A 26,804-nucleotide genomic window follows, 5' to 3' on the forward strand; every position below is an offset into this window, starting at 1 on the left:
ACCTCCCCAGTACACACACATACACACGCCGGCTTCACTCTCCCCTCACAATCACAAGCTTCCGGGTTCAAGTCACCCCCACGGATACAAAATATCCCTAATATCCCAGTGTCAGCGCAGAGGGAGCGCCGCACTGTCGGAGGGTCGGCGCTCAGTGTCGGAGGGTCGGCGCTGAGGGAGCGCAGGAGGGTTGGCGCTCAGTGTCGGAGGATCGGTGTAGAGGAAGCGCCGCACTGTCGGAGGGTCGGCGCTGAGGGAGCGCCGCACTGTCGGAGGGTCGGCGCTGAGGGAGCGCCGCACTGTCGGAGGGTCGGCGCTGAGGGAGCGCCGCACTGTCGGAGGGTCGGCGCTCAGTGTTGGAGGGTCGGCGCTGAGGGAGCGCCGCACTGTCGGAGGATCGGTGTAGAGGAAGTGCCGCACTGTTGGAGGGTCGGCATTGAGGGAGCGCCGCACTGTCGGAGGGTCGGCGCTGAGGGAGCGCCGCACTGTCGGAGGGTCGGCATTGAGGGAGCGCCGCACTGTCGGAGGGTCGGCGCTGAGGGAGTGCCGCACTGTCGGAGGGTCGGCGCTCAGTGTTGGAGGGTCGGCGCTGAGGGAGCGCCGCACTGTCGGAGGATCGGTGTAGAGGAAGTGCCGCACTGTTGGAGGGTCGGCATTGAGGGAGCGCCGCACTGTCGGAGGGTCGGCGCTGAGGGAGCGCCGCACTGTCGGAGGGTCGGCGCTGAGGGAGTGCCGCACTGTCGGAGGATCGGCGCTGAGGGAGCGCCGCACTGTCGGAGGGTCGGCGCTGAGGGAGCGCCGCACTGTCGGAGGGTCGGCGCTGAGGGAGCGCCGCACTGTCGGAGGGTCGGCATTGAGGGAGCGCCGCACTGTCGGAGGGTCGGCGCTGAGGGAGCGCCGCACTGTCGGAGGGTCGGCGCTGGGGGAGCGCCGCACTGTCGGAGGGTCGGCGCTGAGGGAGCGCCGCACTGTCGGAGGGTCGGCGCTGAGGGAGCGCCGCACTGTCGGAGGGTCGGCGCTGAGGGAGCGCCGCACTGTCGGAGGGTCGGCGCTGAGGGAGCGCCGCACTGTCGGAGGGTCGGCATTGAGGAAGCGCCGCACTGTCGGAGGGTCGGCGCTGGGGGAGCGCCGCACTGTCGGAGGGTCGGCGTTCAGTGTCAGAGGGTCGGCGCTGAGGGAGCGCCGCACTGTCGGAGGGTCGGCGCTCAGTGTCGGAGGGTCGGCGCTGAGGGAGCGCCGCACTGTCGGAGGGTCGGCGCTGAGGGAGCGCCGCACTGTCGGAGGGTCGGCGCTGAGGGAGCGCCGCACTGTCGGAGAGTCGGCATTGAGGAAGCGCTGCACTGTCGGAGGGTCGGCGTTCAGTGTCAGAGGGTTGGCGCTGAGGGAACGCCGCACTGTCGGAGGGTCGGCGCTGAGAGAATGACACATAGGCAGAGGGTCAGTACTGAGGGAGCGCTGCACTGTAGGAAAGTCAGTATTGAGGGAGTGCTATCTGTTTGGGAGGATGTGAAATAACCAACAGCACTATTTTGATGAAGAGTAGGGGCGTTATCCCTGGTGTCCTGGCCAAAATATTAACAGGCATCATTGAACTAGATGATCTGGGTCCAGCTCTGCACAAATTAGCTGCCATGTGTTTTTCATTACAACAGTATCCACAGTTAGTACTTCATTAGCTGTAGAGTGCTTAGGGACAGAGGTTTTGAGGTTCATAGAATTATACAATGGTTACAGCACAGAAAGAGAACACTTGGCCGGTTGTCTGTGCTGACCCTCTGAATGAGCAGTCCACCTAGAACCACTGACCTGCCTTTTCCCTATAACCCTGCAATTGTTTTTCTTTTTCAGATAATCCTATTTCCTTTTGAATGCTTCAGTTGAACCTGCCTCCACCACAATCACAGGCACTTGGTGTGTGAAAAAGATTTTCCTCATGTCTTTATTGCTTCTTTTGCCAATTACCTTAAACCTGTGCCCTCTGGTTCTGGATCCCTCCATCAATGGAAACAGCCTCTTCCTATCTCCTCTGTCCAGACCCCTCATTATTTTGAGTACCTCTATTGAATCTCCTCTTGACTATTTTTCTCCAGAGAGAGCAGCTATAACTCCGCCAAACTTTCAATTTAGCTGAAATTCCTCATCCCTGGAGTCATTCTCTCGAACCTTTTCTGCACTCTCTCTAATGCCTTCACATCCTCCTAAAGTGTGGTGCCCAGAACTGGACGCAGTACTCCAGTTGAAACCAAACCAGTGTTTTATACAGGTTTAACATAACTTCCTTGCTTTTGTACTGTGTGCACCTATTGATAAAGCCCATGATGCTGTATGCTTTATTAACCATGCTCTCAACCTGAACTGGCACCTTCAGTGTTTTGTGTACATATGCACCCAGGTCCCTTTGCTCCTACACCGCCTCTATAGTTGTTCCTTGTATTTTATATTGTCTCTGTTCTTCCTGTCAAAATGAATCACTTCATACTCTGTATTAAATTTCATCTGCCCATTGCACCAACCTTTCTATGTCCTTTCGAAGTCCTATACACTCCTGCATCATTTGCAAATTTTGAAATTGAACCCTGCACGTCAAGGTCTAAGTCATTTATATACATCAGGAAGAGCAGGGGTCCTGACACTATACCGTGGTGATTTCCACCAGAAACCTTCATCTGAAAGGCAACCGTTCATCGCTACTGTTTCCTGTCACTCAGCCAATTTTGTGCCCATGTTGCTGCTGTTCCTTTTATTCCATGAGTACTAACTTTGCCCACAAATCTTTTGTGTGGCACTTCATCACATGCCTTTTGGAAGCCCAATCAACAGCATTACCCTCATCAACTCCCTCTGTTGCCTCATCAAAACACTCAAGCAAGTTAGTTAAACACTATTTGCCTGTAACAAAACTTGTTGCTTTTCCTTAATTAGCCTGCATTTGCTCATGACTATTAATTTTGCCCCAAATTATTGTTTCTAAGAGCTTTGCCATCACTGAGGTTAAACTGACTGGCTCGTCCTTGTTGGGCTTAGCTTTACACACTCTTAAACATGAATATAACATTTGCAATTCTCCACTCCTCTGGCACCACCCCTGCGTCTAAGATTGGAATATTATAGTCAGTGTCTCCACAGTTTCTACTCGCTTCTCTTTATATCCTTGGATGAATCTCACCCGGTCCTGGTTCCTCACCAATTTTAACTACAGACAGCCGACTCAATACCCGCTCCTTCTCAATTTTAAACCCTTCAAATGTCTGAACTACCTTACCTTTCATCATGCCCTGGGCAGCAGCATCTTGGTAAAGACAGATGCAATGTATTCATTTAGTACCTCAGCTATACCCCCTGCCTCCATACGTAGATCGGCTTTTTGGCTTAATCCTCCTTTTACCACCCTTATATTATTTATGTGCCTATAGAAGATATTTAGATTCCCTTTTATGTTAGCAGCCAGTCTCTTATACTCTCTCCTTGCTTTACTTATTTTGTCATTTCACTTCTTCATTTGGCCTGATTCTCAATTCTGTTATCCAGCTGTCATCTGTCATAAGCACACTTTTTATGCTTCAGTTTAATCTCTATCTCTGGATTTATTTGGCCTATCTTTCCTTTTTGTAGGAATATACCTTGACTGTACCCCAACTATCTCTTCTTTGAAGGTAGCCCATTATTTAGTTACAGTCTTGCCATTGCTTGATTCCAATTTATCTGGGTCACATTCATTCTTACCACATTGAATTTTGCTATCCCACAGTTGATTATTCTTACTCTGGATTGCACCATGTACTTTTCCATAGTCAGCCTAAACCTTATGATTCTTTGATCACTGACTCCTAAGTGTCCTTTACTGACACTTGATCCACTTGGCCCACCTCATTCCCAATAATCAGATCCAATAATGCCTGCTTTCTCTTTGGATTGGGAACATACTGTAGAATATTGTATAAATTGGCTGCTACACTTCCTACGACAGTGATTGCTCTTCAGAAGTACTTCATTGGGCATCCTAACGTTGTGAAAGGCATTGTGTAAATGGAGGTCTTTTTGATTTCAGCACCTCATTCTCATGCAAAAAAATGTTAGAAATCCTTGACTCCTGTTTTGCTGTCATTGCTTTTGAATACCAGATAGTACCAAAACAAGTTACCCTTATATAGTATCAAAGTCAAGATGTGCTTAGGCAGACTCCAATCAGATCGCCACATTCTTAGAAATTGATTGTTGTTAACCTCCGTAGCCATAGAGCAATAATGAAAACAATGGAGGAATAGATTGGGCACCCACAGCTTACATGTTGGATCTCCTGTGGACAGGTCCTATGAGCCATATTTGATGAATAAATAGTGCCTCTCATCAGCCTGGCCCTGAAAATTCAGAGTTCCTGATGTAAAGTACTTGAATGGAAATAACGGCACAGTGAAAAATATAACATTGTGAAGTATAGTGAGTAAATCACACCTACAGATACCTTTACACATTCAGTGTGTGTAGAGATGGTTTATATACTACCACTGACAGCATTGCAGAGTGCTGTCCACAGGGCCTTGATAAGTCATCACATATGTTCAATGTGATGAAATACTATTTCCAGGTTAAATATTGTTATCTCGCACCCTACAATGCATTGCCTTACCACACATCACCTCACCGTAAGTGAGTAAGGAGCAACAGCTGCGAGTAGTTAAATAAAAAAAACTAACGTTTATATATTGTGCCCTCAGGATATCCGAAAATCCGTCCCAGACAATGAAGTACTTTTGAAGTGTAGTCACTGTCCTAACGTAGGGAAACGTGGCGTGCAATTTACATTGAGATAAATGGTACAATTGCTTGTTTTGGTTACATTGTTTGAGAGCTAAATACTGGCCTGGGTACCAGGACTACTGCCCAGCTCTTTGAATAGAGCTAGGGGATTGTTTACATCCACTCATGGGTGGACGGTGCCTTGATTTAATGTTATCTGAAAGACTGTCCCATGGACAATTCAGCATTCCCTTGATACTTCAGTGAAATGCAGCCCAGATGTTTTTAAGTCTCTGTAATGACACTTGAAACCGTGGTTTTCCCACTCAGTCAAAAGACCTGCCGCAATTGCAAAATGGATACTTAGCAATTCAATTAGATAATTTTCTCTTTCTAAATTTATTTTTTCTACCTACAATTAATCTGAGGCTGTATTTTAGTTTGCTATTTTTTCACAATGCAAACTGCATCCCGTTTCTTTGCATTTAACTGTGTTTGCAGCCTATCTGCCCACTTCAGTCACTTCTACCCACCACCTCCTCCTCCACAGTCTTGCTCGTTCTTCCTCAGCTTGTCATATCCCCTAATCTGATAGTCACCAAGTTCCAGTGTCATGTTCCTGTTGCCTATGATCACGTTGGTTCTATAGAAATGGAAAAGTGAAGTCTCAGCACAAATTGATGTGGAGCTTTGTCTCCTAGTCATCTTTCCAACAGTATTCCCTTCCTACATGACAATAGTGACTAATGTTCAGAAAGTAATTCATTAGTTCTAAATCACTTTTCAATGTCCTTAGGTTGTGAAAGGCACTAAAAATGCAATTCTCTCTTGTTTCCCCTGTTTGCAATGAGTAACAGATGCTTTTTGGAACTCCACATGTACAATATTTTGCTTTATCTAAATGATTTTGTGGTGTCTGAAAGGGTGATGGAAGGAGATTCAATGCTAACTTTCAAAAAGGAAATTGGATACCGTATATACTTGTGTAAAAGTTCAGTTTCTAAGACTAAATTTTTAATCGAAGATTAGGGGGTTGATTTTTACATGAGTAATAATTTCGAGGAGTTGAAATCCATCCTCTCCCATTGCCTCATTATCGCAGAGTTGAAAGGTCAGAGACTGTTCTCATCAACCCTGCCACCAAAAGCTGTGCAGAAAGAATTCTCTCACACCAGTGAGGTGGTAATCCTTGACAGCACATGTTGACGTGTGCAGACATGAGGAGCCTTCAATGGCATCTATTCTATGATTCTATCAGTTTGCACCAGGGTGAGTTTGACTTCAGCGGTGAGTGGGTTGTAAGTGTAAAGCGTTTGGATTTTTTGACTAACAGTCGGGGGTTGATATACACTCAGGATATATGAAAAATGTATTTTTTAAAGCCATAAGTCAGGGATTGACCTTTACACATGATCGACCATTACTCAGGTATATATGGTAAATACTTGAAGGGGAGAAAATTGCAGGGCTACGGGGAAAGAACAGGGGAGTGGGACTAATTGGACAGTGTTTCAAAGAACTAAGTGACCTCTTAAGGTTCTATGATCTGCTGAAAAAATTCAATTAAATATGTTGATCATTGCTTGCCCTTTACAATTCCATGCTAACTGTCCCTAAGTAGCTCATGCATTTTAAATGGTTCATCCTGTGTTAAGGGATTCGGTGACATTAAAACTCAGAATTTTCTGGTTTATTCCATTTTCTTTGTTAGGAGAGTAGGATTTGTCAACCTTCATTCCTTTGGCACAGCTCTTCTTTTCAAAGTGTTTAGGAGCAAAGAAAATATGCTGTTGTGTATCTTGGGAGACTTGTATGATTTCTGCTTGTATCTGTTGTTTTTCGCATGACTTTATGGTATGCATGGAGTTTGCACGCTCTCAGGCCTTGGTTCCCTACAGAATGCATATGATTCTAGTGTCAGCCATGGCTCACTCGGTAGGACTGTCGTCTCTGAGTCAAAAAGGTGGGTTCAAGTCCTCCTGCTGGGAGCTGAGTACAAAATCTAGGGTGACACTGCCTGACAGAGCACTGCTCTATCAGAGGTCTGTCATCTCAGATGAGATGTTAGACACTCTTCTGCCCATGCAGGTGGATGTGCTACTTTCAGGCAAAGCAGAGGTGTTCGCCCTAGTATTCTGACCAATGTTGACCAACATTACTAAAACAGATGATCTGGTCATTATTGAGTTCTGTTGAAGGGTCATGAGGACTCGAAACGTCAACTCTTTTCTCCTCCGCCGATGCTGCCAGACCTGCTGAGTTTTTCCAGGTAATTCTGTTTTTGATCTGGTCATTATCTGTTTGTGGGAATTTGCTTTATGTGAAATTGACTGCCACATTTCCTACAGTGACTACACTTCAAAAAGTACATAATTTGCTGCAAAGTGCTTTGGGAAGTCCTGAGACTGTGAAAGGCACTACAGAAATGCAAGTCTTTCATTTTCTCTACTTGGAGATAAATGCAGTGAGCATCATGGATCGCAATGCACTTCTATACATTGCAGTGAGGAGTGTTCAGTGATGGGGCTTGTGCTAACCTGGCACTTGTGAGGAAGGGGATCAGGTTCTGTAAGAGAGAGTGGCACTGACAACTCCATGGCATTCTGCTTTGTCTCCTGAGCCCATAGTCCCAAGACTAGCTGGCCTATGTGATTTGCCTGCTTCATTGAATCTTCAGCCAGGAAATGAGCAGAAAGATCACTAGAGGGTGCTATATACAAACAGATGATGCATTTAATCAAAAAGATGTATCATATTCTGTAGTCAATTACGTTTAGTTTCAAACCTGCTTAATTTTTAATCCCTTCGCTCCGATGGAAAAGGAAAAATTATGAATTGTAGCTAATTTTCTTCCTCACCATTGGTTCCAATTCTGGCATCTTGAGCATCCCTAATTTTCAGCACAGGTTGATGGGCTTACCTTCAGCAGTCTAGGCCATCAGCACTGGAATTCCCTTCCTAAATGTCTGCACACCTCCTTTCTGTTTTAAGACACTCCTGAGAACCTACCTCTCTAGTCGCCTGCCCCAAAATCTCTTTCTGTAGCTCGGTGTCAAGTCATGTTTATAATACCCCTGTCATTTTTTTTACTACATTAAAGTGCTCTCTCAATGCAAGTTGGTGTTTTTCTTAACACATTTGGAATAAACAACATTTCTTATTGACATAAAATATCAAACTCACTCAATTATATAGCTTTATCACAAGCACTTTAAAAGAAAATTTCATTTGGGTCCTTCGTTCTCCTCAAGGCTATGACTCTTATTCGGTGGCCTTAAGTGCCCTCTGTGGGCCTTTTCTCTCTCAGTGCAATGACTTTCCCAAGGGAAAAAAAAATGAAAACCAGCTGTGTGTATAGTAGAGGACATCTGCATAAGATTACGGTTCTCCTGCCCATCCTCTCTTGGGTGACTAACTTGAGAGGAAGGCTGACAAATGATTTTGCAGCCTCTGCCAATCCAATCTGCTCCTAGCTGGCGAACACCACCCTTTTCTCCCTGTTTTTCCTCAAAGGGGAAAGGGCTCACTTTTGGTGTGTCTTTTCCTGTGAGGTATTCCCTACTGAAGTGGGCAGTTTATCAAATAGCATGTTAGGCTCATTTGTGCCTTCCTCCCCTCTTTGGAAAACCTAACCAGTTGAACAAATGTGTTTGTACATCTTAAGACATATTATGCCATTAATTTTAAAAATCTTAGGGTTTTTTGGTGTAATGTTGCCAAATGTGGCAGGCAACTCTCTAGTTCCATCTGCATAATGAACTTCTACCCATGTGGTTAGAAATCCAGTTCAGAGAACTCAACCCGTGGCCGGATACAACCCTGCACTAAGATTACTATTGCACATCTGCCCTGTTTCCTATTTTAGTTTGATTACAGTTGGATTTCCATCCCTATCAGTATCTATATAAGAAAGGAGGAAAGATTTGCATTTATAAAGCATCTTTCATAATCACAACGTCCCAAAGTGCATTACAGTTATTGAGTACTTTAGAAGTGTAGTTACCGTTCTATGAAGAAAACATGGCAACAAACAGCAATGTGATAATGACCGAAATTAACTGTTGCTTTTCTCCTCCCTCTTTTCTGTCCCAGGCCCACACTGTGCCCCTAATGCCTTCCATAGACTCTTCTTGAAGCAATTATTGCTCCAGGAAAAATGTTGAAATAAGTGTGAATTGAAAAAAAGACATACCTTTTAATCATCTCTGGACCAGTTGTTTAATGATTAACCAAATCGACACATGTTTTTGACAGTCGCAGGACAAGTTAATAAGGCTGTTAAAACCATATGGGATTCTTGGCTTCATTAATAGAGGGATAGGGTACAAAAGCAAGCTAGTTATGCTAAACTTCTAGAAATCACTGATTAGGTCCCAGCTGGAGTATCCCCTTTAGTTCTGGGCACCACACTTCAGATGTCAAGACCTTAAAGAGAGTGCAGGCATTGACTAGAATAATTCCAGGATTGAGAGACTTTAGTTATGTGGAGACCAGAGAAGTTATTCTCCTTAGGGCACAAAAGGCTTGGGAAATTTGAAAAAAGGAGAAACTGTTTCCAGTGGCAGAAGAGTTGATAACCAGAGGACACAAATTTAAGATGATTGGCAAAAGGACCAGAGGGGAGATGAGAATTTTATTGTGCAGCAGTTTGTTGTGTTCTCGTTTGTACCACCTGAAAGGACACTGGAAACAGATGCAATTATAATTTTCGAAAGGGAATAAAATATATACTTGAAGACAACATTTTTTTGCAGGACGATAGGGGCATGAGACTAATTGACAGGCCTTTCAAGGAACCAAATGGCCTCCTCCTGTGTTGTATGATTTAATGTGTTTATATTTGTGGCGTTCATCTTCAGCTATATGTTTTGTGTCCAAATTAGACTATTTTCACATCATTACATAAGGATAAAGCCATTAAATTCCTGCTTGTGGTACACCAATATATGCACATAAAGCTTGTTTATTTGCACTTTCAGTATCTTTAATGACTCTTTTTATGTGTTTCAACACTGCAATTTAAAATAATAGGACACTGGTGTTTTTTTTAAATCAACAACTGTGGTAAATCAAACCAGTATTTTTAACCAAATCATACCCTGGCCCTGATGTCATTTTCCTGTCAGGCTTCTTTCTCCATCTTTCACAGATGATCCTTTTATTTTCCTCTCTCTATTTCAAACATATACAATTCCAGAAAGACTGACTGGATTTGAAAAACTCATGTATGCTTGACCGTTTTTTCACTGCTGCTGAAAAGTGCAGTGACTTAAAGTAGACAAGTACAGAACAGCCACTAACCCTTACCCACAGCAATGAGGTGAATGAACAGTTGACCTGATTTTAGTTCAGGGAAATATCTGCAAGGAAGGCTCCCCTGCTATTCAAGTAAGGTGTTCAATGCACACTATAAAGCAGGAAGAGGGAGATAGGAAATTTGTTGAATATCCAAATTGAATGTCCAAAGAACCCCACTTTCTGTTAAGGCGGCATTTCCTCAGGACTGCATTAGCCAGAGTACCTTATGAGCTCAAATTCCTGGAACGGGACTAGGGGTGCAAACTCTGCTTGGATGCATTCCTGAAGCTATCATCACATGACCTCCTGCTGCCAACTGCCCCAGCCCCACACTCTTGCCATTGGTTAACCAACATCTCCATCCTTATGTCAGTCCACTTCCAGTGTCAATTGGAGAATCAACATTATATCAACCAAATGGATAATCCTTACTGTCAGTCAAACAGTTTCTTTCCTATTGCTAATCCCCATCCCCACTAACTCCACAGTTGAGGCACATGTTGATCCAAGACCGTTTTATCTAAATGGTTCAAAATGACAACACTTTCCCAATGGGTCATTGAGGCAAGTTTTGCGCTTGAACTTGTTGAGCAGTGAAGTGTAGGAATGGCCCTTTGCCTGTGGTAAAGTTCTTACAGTTACAGTGGAAATGTGCTTCAGCTGTGATGTTATTTTATTGTGTTTTTTTAACACTGTGGTGTTAAAGCAAAGCTCTTGTAACGTTTCAAGACACCTGGAGATCAGTAAGATAATAGCTGTGGGAAAAAAGACTGTGGCAGGAGGGAGGAAGACTATGGTCTTGACAAAGCTGTTACGTACTCGTTTTATTGAATTTTCTCAGATCAGGAAATTTAATGCAGCTTTTTGCTTGTAGCATGCACCACTTTTACATTGGAAAATGAACCTAAAGAAAGCATATGCAAACTAACTTTAATTAACCTCAAGGTGATTTCACCCCCCCCAAGCACAAGGATAAATGTTGTTGTGCACACCTGACTTTGGCAATATGTTTTGGGGAATATATCCATCTTCCCGTGCCAACTTCCATTCTCGTCATGCGTAATGGAACGTTGCACGTAGGCACGTCGCCATTTTCCACTCAGGCCATTTCCTTTCTCAGTTGGATTTAAAAGATCCCACTTCTGATGTCCTGGCCAACATACCTCTCAGCCAACACAATCAGAAATCTTATTTGCTCATTCATTCACTGTGTTTATGCTAACTTACTGCATGTGAATTGTCTACCTAATTTTGCTTCCATAACAACAGTGACTGCAATTCAAAAGTAAAATGTGTGACCTCCACTTATTTAAATTTGCTTCAGCTAGCTATGTCTCACAAAAGGTTGTGTTAGCTTTACCCACTCATGGGATCTGGATGTCTCTGGCAAGTTCAACATTTATTTCCAACCTCTAATTGAGACAATTGAGTGGCATGTTAGACTATTTCATTGAGCAGTTAAGAGTCAACCACATATAGGCCAGACCAGGTGTGGACAGCAGATTTCCTTCCCTAAGGGACTTTAGTCAACTAGTTGAGTTTTTAACAACAATCCTGTAGTTTCAAAGTTATCATGTGTAATACTAGCTTTTTATTCCAGATTTACTTTTTAAATAATTAACTGAATTAAAATTTCCCCAGCTAACTTGGTGGGATTTGAACTCATGCCACCAGATCATTAGTGCATGCCTCTGGATCATTAATAACAATACTATAACTGTTATGCTATTGTAGCCCATTAGAGAGAAAGTAGTTTTCACATGAAGCAAAAGCCAAATTGTAACAAATGTTGGTTGCTGAAGTGAAATATTGATTTTTTTTAAGATATAAATTTACTTCTGTTTCTGACAGTACTGTGGTTTCTTGGAGACCAAATACGTCAATCCCAACCATAGTGATTGAGAATGTGATTAAACTGTAGGAGATTTGGTACAGTAAGTTAGAGTATTGTAATAAAGAAGCATGGTAGATGCGTAATAAAAATAGAAAATGTTGGTAAAACTCAGCAGGTCTGGCAGCATCTGTGGAGAGCGAAAAACAGAGTAAACGCTTCGACTATGACATGGTAATTGCGTGTTCTTACTGTGAACAACCACTTAGGAAGCAGAAGCTTACTTGGACCAGCCACAACGATGGAGTGTATACCGATATAGGCAAGCCATTGGTCTTGAAATGAAAACCCTGTTATTTACCCTAGAAATCATTCTCTTATGCCCTTTCTTTCCAATTGTTATGCAACACTACAAAATAGTTTTTCTCTTATTGTCTCTCTCTCTATTTTAAAGGTTGAAGTAATTGTGGTGACCACAGAGCATGCAAAACATTTTTATGACTCCAAAGATGTCCCTGCTAAAATATATAGTGACTCAGATGAGTGGGAGGTAATGTATTCTTTGTTCATTATTTAAGAATTCTATGCAAATAAAATGAGCAAATGAAGCCCTTCCACTGAACAACCAGTTGTATTCTATTTAAACAGTTCCTTATTTTATTCAAATTACGTTTTATCTTGGAAAATACTTCTGTCAGTATATGAATGGAACTTCCTCTACATGTTATATAATCCCAGCAGATATTCTCAAGTAGTTCTTTGTCATATTTTGAAATTTCAGACTATGCTACCACTGGGATCCTTGGTGTAATATGTTCAAATACTACTGTTGAGCAAAGCTAAACTCTCAAGAAGTTAAACCTGTAAGACAACAAGGCTTGAAGGTGAAGACTAGCTATCAAATCGGGTGCTCAAACCAGTGTTCTGGCAACAGTTTGAAATTTAAGTGATTATTCACCCTCATTTTTGCAATAGATTTATTCATTTGAACTTTGCAGGGGTCTTAGGCTGGTGGATTCTGTTTTGGGAGAGAAGAGTACAGCTAATGTTGATCAAAAGCTGATACTAGTGTCAAGGGATCATCTTTAAATTTAAAAAGAAAGGTGATCCTGTAAAGGGCTCTGAGAATGATGAAAGATTGAAAAGTGGTCTTTGAAAATTGACTTTAACTCAAGGGCTTACTGAAGTTGGGTAGCTTAACGTATTTACTATTTTTATATTATTACATCAAAGTGAGTTGTAATATAGGGGTCATAACTTTCGATTTGTTCAGCTGACTGGGAAATAAAGCAGCTTGATCATTCATATGTCTCACTATGTTTTTGCTATATACATCTGAGAAACTGAAGAATACACGACTATTCAGTACAGATTACAAGAGAATGTTATTTTTATATTGCTGGGCTATGTTGCTGTTGCAGTAGATACAGGACAAATCTCAGATCATTCCCATGAAGTAAGACGTGCAGCCTCATTAAGCCAGTGACTGGACCACCGAGTCCGATCAGGTACCAATGGCAGATCTGAATTTGTTACACTCCTCATCAAAAGCTCATGTCAACATTTATCTGCTAGCAGTGGCTTTTTCCAGAATTCTTTTGGCTATCCTCCAACTTTGGCAGAGCCTGGTTTTCTATGATATGAGGAGCATTATAAATAATGAAATGAAAAATCTCTTCCATTCTTTCCCCTCCACTATCGAAATACACATAGTTTGTTAAGCTGTCTGTTTAACCTAGTGAGTGAAAACATGATATGAAAGAAATCTTAATTCACCAAGTTTGGTAATTTTATTATATTTCCTTACAAGTTGATTTCATTTAAGTTGCCTAACTTTCAGTAAAATCTACTAGAGGAATCTGCGATAAAGGATGAACTTTCATTCACAGAGTTTAATCATAATTTAAAATAGACCATACCTAGCAACTGAAGCTGAGGAACACTCCTCGAGATTCTCTTATCCACAGTGGGACAGTCTGACAAGCCCATTTGTATAGTGGGGAGTGACATTCATTTCTCATCTGTCAACATTCAAAATTCCTCCTGGCTGTTGGCATGTTTACATTGCTGGACTGTTTCAGCAGTGGGTATGTAATGAAAATAGCCTGCCTGGCCCTGTCCTCATGTCCCACTTGAATCCTGGCTATATATTGGGCTTTTATTTAACATGGAACGTGTGCAAGTAACAACACTTCACACATTGGCTTATACGTCTATATGTTTGAGAGTGCCAATCTAGATAGCCCCATGAGAAATGCTCAGACATTGGGATCCATGGCTGCCCCTGGTGCCAAAAAAATTGATCAACTCTGACTATAAAATATTCAAAAATCCACAAATCAGTGGCTCTTTATCCACTCTGGTTTCCTGTATGTACTGTATGAAAAATTAAAATTATTTTCATAATTTTGGTTTCTGTTTGTTGTTTTGTAATTGAGGGAGATGTTGAAGGGTTGAAAGATGAGCCCCCCCCCCACTTTTATATCATCGCTAATACTTTCATTCAAAATAAGGCTGCAGTAGTGAGAAATTTTTATGCAGTTCCAGCCATTTGCATATCTGCTGGGCCCCTCCAAATTATAGCATATACTCCCCAATGCTCATTGGGTCCTATTTTGTCTGTGACCTGCTCTCTGCATGACCATTGTAAAAATGGATGTCACATAGCTTTGATTTGTGCTATTGCAACTATCATATAGTACTGCTGTCATTTGTAATCTGTTTTGTTCCCTTTAGATGTGGAAGCAGAGGTCGGATCCTGTCCTACACATAGACTTGAGGAGGTGGGCAGATCTAATGGTCATTGCACCCTTGGACGCCAATACGCTAGGAAAAATAGCCAGTGGAATCTGTGACAACTTATTGGTAAGTTGACCTAATCAATTTTTCCCAGTTGGAAATGAATCATGAATCTGGTTAATAAGTTTCCTTCCCACATTTAAAGAAAGAAAGGCTTGCATTTATAAAGCATTTTTATTGACCTCAGGATAGCCCAAAGAGTTTTATGGCCAGTGAAGTACTTTTTGAAGTGTAGGAAATGCAACCGCCAATTTGTGCACAGCAAGATTCCACTAACAGCAATGTGATAATGATCAGATAATCTGTATTTGTGATGTGGATTAAAAGATAAATATTAGCCAGGACACCGGTGATAGTTCCTTTGCTCATCTTGAAAATAGTGCCACAGTATCTTTTACATCTACCTTAGAAAGGTCTTCAGTTTAATATCTCAACTTAAAGATGGCACTTCTGTCAGTGTGGCATTTCCTCAGTACTTTGATTTTGTACTTGAGTCTCTGGAGCGGGCCTTGGACCCACAACCTTCTGACTCAGAGGCAAGAGCGCTACCCACTGAGCCATGGTTGGCACATTTAGCAGATTGAAAACATGTAAAGATGCAACTAAGACAATGGAATATACAATAGCACCCTGTCAACTCAAATTCCCTATCAAAAGTGGTTATGCTGGAAGCAATACATTTTTTGACAGTAAAATTGATGATGCATGAGCTTAGTGCAAATTTCTTTCCTCCCCAGTAACCAGTTCCTTGAAAATAAATGACTCAAGTTTTGCTTCTGGGAACAACTTGAACAACCCTATGGTTTTTGGAGACTCTTCAATAAACTTTTTCCCTAAACAGCCTTTGTTTTTATATATTAACTTTTCCCATAATGAGATTTTGCATCAAACTTAGTTTTTATTGCCAAATCCAAATCGCTTTAAATTCAAAAAAATTCTACAAAATGTAATTCTTCCAGGGGAAGGAAAGAATTAGAGAAGTGCACTTTATTTTATTTAAGTTTGTGAAATATACCCCCACAAATGCAGATTGAAATATTACTAAATGTAAGCAACTGCCTTTTCTGAAACATTGCAAAAGTTCAGAGTTGAAGCTATATCAATTAGTGCCTGCATTACTGTTAAACTATTTGACTTCTGCCTTCTTGTCTAGTCAAGCAGGACTGACCACTGCTTTTATTGCACTGAGATAGAATGCAGTTTATCTGTCCTTACCACTCAGCTCCAGATGTACCTTGCTGTTCTGTCTGATAGAAAATTGCATTCTTGTTATCTAGAGGCTTGGGTCTTAGAGATCAATAAAAGGTTTTATTTGTTAGCACAAAGTTAATATTTTCTTTCCTTTGCTTGGGTACACCTGGGCTTTGGGCCTAATATCAGGGCAGAAGTCCAGCCTGTTATGCCTGAAGCATTAATAGCCAGAGGCTTTGGGGTCTTCTGGATACTGTCCAAAATCAACTGTCAGAAGCTTTCAAGGACAGAAACTTTGTGGCAAGGGGGAAGTGGCTTTTCTTGACTTTTCCATGGCATGCTGCCTGCTCCTCCCAGCTTCCCCTATTACCAGACGCAAGGCCAACTGTCTGCTTCTGCTGGGCGGGCTTCCTAATCGGTGCCACTCAAAGCAGCTGCAGGAAATTGAGGTGCAGGCTCACTAAGCCAATTTAAATGCTCTGCAACTATCCCCAGGAAAGCTCTGGAAAGTGATGGAAACTCGGTGTAACTGGTTTCTGCCCCTTTTTCCTCTAGTTTGCACTCAGGAACTGAGTTTGTTTGGTGGATAAGAACAGCACGCTCTCCAAAATGACTACCTCCAGTTATTATTTGTTTCTCTCTCTAACATCTATGCAATATTTTCTACACAAAGACCACTGGAGGAATGTCACTTGCTGTTCTAAACCAATGTAAGTTTGCAAGACTGAAGTTCTGTGCAAGTTGGCTGCAATTCCTTTTGACTTGGTATCAAGCTAACTCATTCTTAATATTGTTCATCTTAATCTATCTGCTTTAATTGACCACCCATCTGTGTGGTAGTCTGAAAATGGCAATCATACTAGCAGTGATATTTTTTAGCTCTTTCTCATGGTCATCAGTTAAACACACAATTCTAGTTCTCAGCTGTATCAGGTTCAGGGTTGCCTTTCATTTCAAGGGGTTGTTCCAAGAATAAACTGTGAGCTTCTCTATTATTAGTTGAAGGTTTCACTTCGCTATCAATATCCTGGGCGTTACCATTGACCAGAAACTGAACTGGATTGGCCATATAAATACTGTAGCTACAAGATCAGGTCAGGAGCTGGGAATTCTGTGGTGAGTACCTCACCTCCCGACTCCCCAGAGTCTGTCCACCATCTACAAGGCATAAGTCAGGAGTGTGATGGAATATTCTCCATTGCCTGGATGAGTGCAGCTCCATCAACACGCAAGAGGTTTGACGCTATCCAATACAAAGCAGCCCGCTTGATTGGCACCCCATCCACCACGTCCAACATCCATTTCCTGCATCACCAACGCACAGTGGCTGTAGTGTGTACCACCTATAAGACACACTGCAGCAGCAACTCACCAAAACTCCTTTGACAGCATTTCCAAACCCATATCTCTACCACCTAGAAGGACAAGGGCAGCAGCAACATGGGAACACCACCACCTGAAGGTTCTTCTCCAAGCCCCACAACATCCTAACTTGGAACTGTATCACTGTTCCTCTGCTGTCACTGGATGAATATCCTATAACTCCCTCCCAAGCAGTATTATGGGTATACCTACAGCATTGGGGCTCACCACCACCATCTCAAGGCCAATTAGGGATGGGCAATAAATGCCTCGCCAGCACTGCTCATGTCCCATGAAAAAATCATTTTTTTTAAAAATGACTTGCTGCGGCCTTACCCGCTTGGCAAAGATACTAAGGGATCACACCATTTGGAACCTGTCAGCTTGTATTGCTAAGATTGTGATGTAAAATAATGACACACACTTTAGGCAACACCTAGCTTTAGTATTCCTGCATATTTATTTTACTGTTTCCTTCCCCATTTCAGTTCTCTTTTTGCTAACTTCTCATATTTTTTGGCTTCATTTGCTTGGTTTCTGCATTCCTTCCTTTTTCTTTTCAAAGTAATTTTCTAGTTTTGCATATCACTCCTTTCAGTTCTTTTTTTAGCCTTCCTTCCTGCCATTTCCCTGGCATGTATTCTTGTCTGTAGCATTTTACTTTATTTATGACATAGGCCATTGAAACTAAGCACTTCATAGCCATCCCCAATAACGCAAATGGAAATGGGAAAATTTTAAAGATTACCGTAGTATTCTTCAACTCTCCACCGAGTTTGACACAGTTAATGGTATCATCCTTCTTTACTGCCTGTCCACTGTTTCACAGCTTTGTAACATTGTCTTCATGGAGAACCATTCCCTCCAACAGTATTTCCATCCATTTTCCAACCCTGCACTGTTATATTGTGAGGTGCTCCTAAGGAATCATCATTTGCATGCTCCACTTGCTCATTTAAGTCCCCTCAGTGACAGCACCTCTGGAAACAGGTCACATTCCATATGTGTACTGGCACTCTGCTCCATCCATCCAGCACTTCAACCCCATGATCACGTCCATGCCTTCAGATTACCTGTCTACATAACTATGGATGAATTAAAGTTTCCTTTAAGTAAACATTGGGAAGACCAATGTATCACAACTTTCAGGTCCCTTTGTAAACTTCACTCTGTTACCTCTAACTCCACACCACTTCCTAACCACTACTTTGGTTGCAAAAGACAAAACCCTGGTATCTTGTTCAACCCACAGCTGAGTTTAGCAACCAGTACTTTATCCATCATTAAGACATAAAGCCCAAGTCCAGGATTTTGCCTCAACACATGATTTCTCCAGTGTCTTCCTCAGTAATGTCCCACCCTCCACCCTATGTGAATGCCAATACCAATGATTCAAAACATTGTATTTTCTATGCCCTATTCCTCCTACCCATGTGGAGCCACATTGGTTCCCTGTTCCACAACACACCAAACTTAAAATCGTCATCTTCAGAGTCCCGCCTACACTCTGTAATCTCATTCAACTTTATATCTTCCACATTCTTTACATCTCCAACTTTAGCCGTTTATGCATCCTCCTTTCCTTTGCCTCACCATTGGTGGAGAGCTATCAGCCTTCCTAAACTCCCTTGTCTCTCCATTCATTCTTCAAAAACCTTCTCAAAACAATTATTTTCAAGTAAGCTGCCTCTGCCTCTTTCAGCATGCTTATTGTCCATTTCTCTTCCATCTCTTCCCTCCTTCTCTCTGCACCCTTAGGACATGCTCTACTTTACAGGGTGCTATAAAATACAAGTTGTTGCTGAGGAGTGTGTTGTAACAGAGACTTTAAAATTAAATAACAATGCCCTTTTATCAATGCCTTAGGCCTAAGAGACAGATTATAAACAAAACTCATTTGGCTTATTGTGCCTGTGGTTGTTCTTTGCTAGAACAATACAAAACTGATCTCACTGGACTGGTCTCCTTGGACTCCTGCATCTTTCTTTACTTCATGGGTTGATCCACTGTTCTAGTTTAAAATTCTTTGACCATATTTTCCACAGAAAGTGACTTGGACATGAGCTATGTTTTTAGTGAAGAAAATACCTAAATGCATCTCAAGATGGCCCTGTCTGGGTTGTGTCTCTGTCAAGGGAAGAAAGACTTTTTTTTAACAACTGGCGCTTCTTGGCACCTGATGTCCAGTTATGCTGTTTGTGGGAGCTTGCTGTGCATTGAATGGTTGCTGCATTTCCTTCATTGCAGTGGGGTACTTCATTGCTATAAGGTGCTTTGGGACTTTTGAGGCTGTGAAAGATGTTAAAGAAATGCAGATTGTTTTCATGATTCTATAGTCTGCTTTCTTCACAGACATGGGCTTTATCAGACCTTTCTGTAGATACTGTTTGTACTTGTGGTTAGAAATGAGCAAAATGACCCTCCTTGACCCTCCTCATCTCACTTCTCAGCCAGGCGCCAAACTGATTGGATCGGCTGCTATGCCCATTGTTGGGCATAGCCCTCTTCAAGCCAGATTGGCACCTGTGCATATGGAATGTGGAAATTACACCTCCAGTGGACAGTTAATACCAGAGGGACCAGAAGAGGAGGGCAGGAATGGCTGGGCTATTGATCATTGGGCTTGGGTTGGAGTTGGAAGTAAGCGGGGAGGAAGCACGGCAAAGGGAGGAGGAAAAAAAGCAAGGCAATGGGATGGCAGAATAGGAACCAGAATGTGTGGAAATGGCAACAATAAATGGAGAGATGTACAGAGAAGGGAAAGTTAGTAAGGCGAGTGGACGGCACTAAAGAGGTTTTCAATTAATGAAAATGGAAAGAAAACCATGAATTGCCGTGCATTGTTGTCATCGTATAGAATTCAGCAGGAGTTTCTTTACCAACAGAGTGGTTAGTATGTGGAAGTCACTACCACAGGGAGTAATTTAAGTGAATAGTATAAGATACATTCAGAAGGAAGCTAGATAAACACTTGAGGGAGAAAAGAATAAAGGACTTGTTTATAGGGTTAGATAAAGGGGGATGGGAGGAAGCTCATTTAGAAGCATGAACTTGTTGGTCCTAGTGGACTGTTTCTGTGCAGTTCTTTATTCAGGATACTTTGCAACTTTACCTTGATGAATTCTTTATTTATTTATTTGCTTGAGAGGCTTTTTAAAAAACTGAAAACACAGACCTGGAGGGACAGTCCAGCAGCAGAAAGCTGGAGATCTCTGGCAGTGGGATAGCATGCAGAAATGAGTAAAATGAGTAAGGTTGACCATCAGACGGGCCATGGCGTTTTTTATTTTTTTTAAGTTTGTACCATTTACCAAAAGTCAACACCTTCGACAGTGTGGCACTCAATTAAACCATGACTCTCTCTTGGGCGGATACAATAGATTCCATGGCTGTGTTTCTCCCTGGTGCCCCTGCCAATATTCATCCCTTTACCGAGATCACTAAAGCAGATTATTTAGTCATTATTGCACTGCTGTTAGTGGGACCTTGCTGCCACCTTTCCAACATTTAACCTTTTGGGATGTATTGAGATCATGAAAGGCGTTGTGTGAAAATTACTTCCTTCCTTACAGCTTTAGCAGTTTTGGTTTTTGCATTGATGATAAATATGTTAGGGTAGATTTTGTTTGGACCTGGGTCTTCGGAATTCCCTAGGCTGGCAGAGAAAGAAAAGATGGAGACTCTGAACAACAAATGTCTGCCCTGCCTCCGCTCTCCCCATTTCATTAGGTATGTAACTGGGCCTGCACCTGCACCCTGTAGGACGCACAGGCTCAGCTTTGGTATTTTAATGAGGCAGGAAGGGTCTTCCTGGTCTGCTGTTTCATTTTCTAGTGAGACCAGGCACCTCAGTACAGAAATGCCTATCAAAACTTGTTGCCATGGTCCACCCCTATATTCTTGCCAACTGGAGAGTCTGCAGGCTGAATGCGGGCAAAGAATGAGATTCATTTCCACTTCCAATTCCTCAAGTTGCTCTATAGGCCTTGGGATCTGCTAGCTGCTGTCACAGTCCTGATCACAGCAGCCAGGAGAGCAGCTGCAGCTTTGTGAAGCCAGCAGTAGTGCTCAAGTTTCCAGACACTTTCTCAGCATTATGGCCCACCGAGAGCCAGAGATGTCCCAGAACAATAAAATCCTGGACCTCAGATTTATGATATTTTCAACCTGTAAATCCAAATATTTCTATAGGTGAAATGGTTGAGTTTTAAATAAAGATGAACAGAACTGCAGTTACATGTGCACAGAATGAAGCTCAGGATCTATTTCATTGTAGAGTTGGTGCGAAGAATGCTTATTTCACACAGGTGCTGCAGTTACCATGTAAATATTGGAGGAGAAAAAAAAAAACGGGGAAGCCATATCTTTAAAGGTGCTGAACACCAGTCAGAAGTCATTGAAGGAATTGTCCCTGTGTTGTGCAAAGTGCATATTAAGGTCCAAAGTGAAGTGGAGTGTGACTCCCCATTCCTGGAAGTCTTTGCTTTGGTGTCAGATTGGATTCAGGCCACATTAACATCATAATTGTAGTCTTGGCACAACGTGAAAATCCTTTGTACCAACTCCACGGCTGCCATGCAAATGCGTCCTTGGCTTCTGTCTGCCTAAACATAACTGCTGTTGTGCACATTCTGACTAAAACCTTAACCATTTCAACTGTAGAAATAAAGAATTAGGCTGAAAGTATTAATATTTTAAAAATGAGATTTCAAGGATCTGCTCTTGGGATGGGCGACAGTCAGGTTAAAGGTGAGAGAGCTGCTAAAAATATTGATCTGAAATCTCCGAGCAATGAGATTTAATTTTGTAAGTAGTTAAACTACTCGGAGATTGTCGTGACAGATTTCTGTCTGGAGAGGCAGGTTTCTCATTGATATTAACCCGTAGCTCTTTCAGTTGAGTTGGTAAGCTTGTTTAATTTTAGAACTTGGTCCTTTTGGCACTTTACTGCCTGTGCCAGTCAAACCCCACAATTGCATCAGACCCTGAACATGCTTCCTGAACATCTTAATCGTCTTACTTCTGTGAAGTGCTCAATTTTCGTGGCCTTCTCTGCCTTAAATGTAGGCAACCAATAAATGTTTGTTTTTAAGGAAGATTGACTGTTCAGGTGCAGGCATCCGAAATCATAGAATGATACAGGACAGAAGCAGGCAATTTGGCTGTCATGCCTGTGCCAGCTCTCTGAAAGAGCTAACTATTAGATTCCCCTGCTCTTTCCCCCATGGTCCTGCGAATATTTTTGAAAGTAATTGGGCTTGTGGTGCAATAGCACTTGTATCACAATGGAAAAACAGCAATAGTGAGCAAATTGTTATAAGTACACCCACTATACATTCCAGTCAATTAAAGTCAAAGTGTTGTAAATTAAATAATAATGCCTTTGGTGTAGAAGGAGCCCATGCTTGCTGCACACCAGCATGCACACCAAAAATAATTTATCTCTTCAAGTGAAATCTGATTCATAAGACACTTGACACAGCCCAGCTTCTTAATTGAGAAGTGTCAAACTGGTGAATATCTGATTCTCAATTGGTTCCGATCCAAGAATAGAGGGAGTCACTGCTTTTGATATGTTCTCAATGTTTATTCGATTATGTGAATACCTTGTTCCCATTGCTTAGTACTTGTACTAGGAGCAGAGCCTCAGATATCTGGTGTCTGTTATTCTTCCTCATCTTGCTCAAGGCTCCTTTTGGTTGTTAGTAGTCCTTTGTTTTCAAGAGCTAATTCATATACTTGATGACCACATCTTCATATAAGCATCAGTTCCCTCTCTACATGTCAGAATTTTGAACAATTGTCTCTACAAATCCATTTTTTGAGTAAGGCATTAAACCCAAGGCCTCATTTGATTTTCCAGGTGGATGTAACAGATCCTGTGGCCCTATTATGAAGAACGGGGGAGCTCTCCCTGGTGTCCTGACCAATATTTATCTCTGAAGCCAAAAAACAGATTATCTGGTCATTATTGCATTATATTTGTGAGAGCTTGCTATGAGCAAATTAGCTGCCTCATTTCCCACATAACTACACATCAAAAGTGTTACTTTACTCCAAAGTAAAGCACTTTGATACATCCTGAGCTTGTGAAAGGCACTATATTAGTACAAGTCATATTTTTCATTCTGTGTCAGCATTGTTGCTATTACAGTCTCATTGCAGCAGTTACATACGGCAATATCGTTTTGCAGAGACACACTTTTCAATTGACATGGGAATTTGGTCTTTTCCAATACAGTTCAACCTTTGTCGGAACTTAAACTTAGTTAGCTTCCCCCTCTCTGCCAGGTGCTAGATCTTATCTTTTATAAGAATTGATATCACTTGTTTCCAAGGAGAGTCTGCAATTCATTGATTAGAGATAGCTGAGTTTCATTAATCCTAGCCCTTTTTTTTCCCCATGTTTTGCAGGAACTGTAAAACAAATGTGTTAATTGTGAGCTCTTGTGTATCTACCATTCTTGTGCTGTCACTGAGCATGTGCTATATTGCTCGCCACGTCAAATGTATGGTGTTCTGTCAATTTGTCTGATTGGTAAACTGACTGCCATGTGGATCCTGATTTTCCCCCATTTGATCCCAATTTAGGAACTTTAATATAGTAGCTCAACTAATTGCCTGTATTCAGTTAGCTTTGTAATATGTATCTTACATGCTGCTTGAAGTTATTCCCTGGTTGATTCTTAGATTTATAGATTTTTACCATATGCTTTAAGGCTTCATAAGACAGTGACAATTTGTACTGTCAGAACTTCTAAGTAGCAGTTATAAAGTCTAGCTCTACTACTTGTCCCAGTGCAATGCATAAAAGGGAACAAATATGTAATGTAGTTCTTCCTCAATATATCTGTTTTGGCTTGAACTTCTTGACGTTACACCATTCATTGTGTGAGAACTGCTTGCACTTGGAACAATGCTGTATGAGTTGTTACCAGTCAAGTTGTTGACCACTCCTCAGCCATGTCTTGAAGCTTATTTCAATGTGTGGGTAATATTTCACCATTTACAGTTCTGATGTGTGTCACTTCAAGCTCTTAAAACTGCCTCATTACTGAATTTTAGGAAGCGTGATGATGGAAGTCAGAGTTTGTAAGGGCAGCCAACCAAAAAGGATCCAACTCTTCCAACCATTTAGTTCTCTCGCAGACAGCTCCACTGTGAGGAGAGCTCCAGCTGTATTTAGTGTTGTCCAAGAATGTAAATTTTCCTTCATTGTTCTAGGTCACATACCAGAACTGAGGGTATACTTATGGGAAAGGCTGAACAGGCTATGCAATTCCTCCTTATCAATCATAGTAGATCAGGCTCCCAACATGGTTGACTCTTAATGTCCTCAGGGCAAGCATTGGATGTTACCTTTGGTGTTGCCCACAATTCAAGAAAAAATACAAAAAAGTTTACAACACAGTCCATTGTGGCTGTGCCAGCCCTCTGGAATAGTTTGGTCCTAGATGTAAGATTTAACTCTTTACGTCAGTTCTGGATCCTTTGTTCAGACTAGCGACAAACCACACTGGATACGGGTATGCTGTTGCAACCTTCACAGAATTTATTAAGTTAATCACAATAAATACAAAAAGAGCATCCTTAACAAAGGCAGTGATATACAGTCAGTTCACTCTAGAACACTGGCATGGGATCCTCCGATTGATTGTGGCACTGTTGCTGTGTTATGTTGATTTGTAGTCTGTCTTCTTCCTGCTCATCATCTTTGAGCTACGCACTGAAAGTTCCTAAGCACTTTTTCTTGAAACTCTTTAGTCCCAGCCCATGTGCATGATCTGTGGTGTTTCTGAGCTCTAATTGGTTCAGGCAGCGTGTGATCAGTCTCTGATTGGTTTCTTAAGGGTGATGCTTCCTTCCTGGTGTCATTTCCTGTTATCTCCTGTGTGGTTCTCTGAGGTGTCTGTTACCTGTGGGATGTCCCTCTCTGTTATTTCACTAAGTTTTCTAGTTTTCTTCTGAGATAATGGAGCGTCTCAAGGTATTACTGGTATTTGTTTATTTGAGATAAGAGAGCATGTGATGTCAATGTACTAATGATTAACTTCTGGGCTTCTGGGCCTGTCATCTGAAATGCTTAATATGTGTATTAGAATCCTATAGAATTTCCATTAAGTTTGGCGCTTATCAGTATGTTGCAAGCTCATAGTGACTGTTAGTACTTGGAGGAAAGCTAATTAAAAGGATATGACATAGCATATAGCCTCGACCTGATTCAGAGGCTACAAAGTCACCTCATACCTAAAATCTATACTATATATATATATATATATATATATATATATTATAATATCAGTGCATGAGGACAATCAGTGTGTTGAATCTTAGGTAATAAGACACAGCACGTTCATAAGTAATAAAAGTGAGAAGAACTACATAGCTACAAAAATTGTTTGCAGAATTCAGCTCAAACTCACAGAACAAAAGGGTACATACTTGTTATACATTTTGAAAGAAAGTAACTATTTCTGCTTAAAGCACTATAGCTTTGTACTAGCTTAGGATCATGTAGTGTATTTTCATCTGTCAGATAAGGTTACCTTAGCAATCAAGGCTCTTATAATGTAATAGTGTCCTTCATTGACCATAATTACACAGAATATAACATTAAATTAATTGATTAAAATACCTTGATCACGTAATCAGTAACTTTGGCTAAACAACAAACCTCTTATTAAACATGGCCTTTCTTACAATTATCTTATTGTTTATCCATGAGCTCCTAGGATGTAGGTTTCTTGTAGTATTACAGTCTTCCTCAAGAATTGGTCACATTTTTAACTGATATCGCTTACTTATCTCTGGTTCTTCAGGATTTGTGTCATGCTTTTGTTTTTGTCTGATCCTTCATGCCAAGCATATCTTCTCTAACTTGACCAAAGGTTAGCAGTTCCCCTAAACTCTGCTTTCCTATTGCTTTTACATATTCCAGCAGAATTGGTACATTTAGAAAGATTCGTACATTGACCAAATTAACAATCATGCGTTGCTTCTTGGCTTTTTATAGGTCATAAGAAAAACAAGAAACAAAACTTACATAAACCTACATAGATCATTGGAATTTGCTTTTGGATTGCTCTAGGCTCTGCAATAATCTGACCCTCTTGCTTTAGCCCTAGAAAAGCCCTCTTACTGTGTACATTATTAATTTATTACACCCTTTAAAAATTATCACCCCATATTTGTACACCTCACAGAATCTATGCCCTTGAACTTAGCATATACCCTTATTCCTCACACCTGCTTGTCTGGATTGACAATAGATCCTTCTTAAATAATACATGGGGTTATCAAATGATCATGAATTTGCATTAATGATCTTTGTTTGGGGTGCTTGTGCCTGCATAATAATTGGACACAGTGACTGATGATCAACAATGCTGACAAGGTGTGAAGTTATTTATACAGCAGTTAAGCATGAAGTCTAAGGGTGGAGCCATTTGTTCCTATTAAATCATGTGGAAAAAAAGTAGACTCCCACACAATGTGGGATACTTGGCAAAACTGCGTACCTTGCACAGCACACTCCCAGTCCCCAGGTCATCTATTCTATGCAAATTTGCAACTACGTTCTTCATCC

At 41.6% G+C, this 26,804-nt stretch overlaps 1 protein-coding gene across 6 annotated transcripts in view; it reads left to right on the top strand.

Annotated features, from left to right (window-relative positions):
- ppcdc (phosphopantothenoylcysteine decarboxylase) overlaps window positions 1-26,804 on the top strand; it is a 105,393-nt gene that overhangs the window by 204 nt on the left and 78,385 nt on the right. For 5 of the 6 annotated variants that reach the window (XM_041178362.1, XM_041178364.1, XM_041178366.1 and 2 more), the window contains exons 2-3: window positions 12,321-12,416; window positions 14,603-14,731. In XM_041178362.1, coding sequence (XP_041034296.1) covers window positions 12,321-12,416; window positions 14,603-14,731 — 225 coding nt within the window. Of the gene's footprint in view, window positions 1-4,863; window positions 6,007-12,320; window positions 12,417-14,602; window positions 14,732-26,804 lie in introns of those variants that run through there. The other variant, XM_041178365.1, reaches the window with a different exon arrangement.

Source organism: Carcharodon carcharias, chromosome 32 (genome assembly GCF_017639515.1).
Source record: "Carcharodon carcharias isolate sCarCar2 chromosome 32, sCarCar2.pri, whole genome shotgun sequence".
Lineage (NCBI taxonomy): Eukaryota > Metazoa > Chordata > Chondrichthyes > Lamniformes > Lamnidae > Carcharodon > Carcharodon carcharias.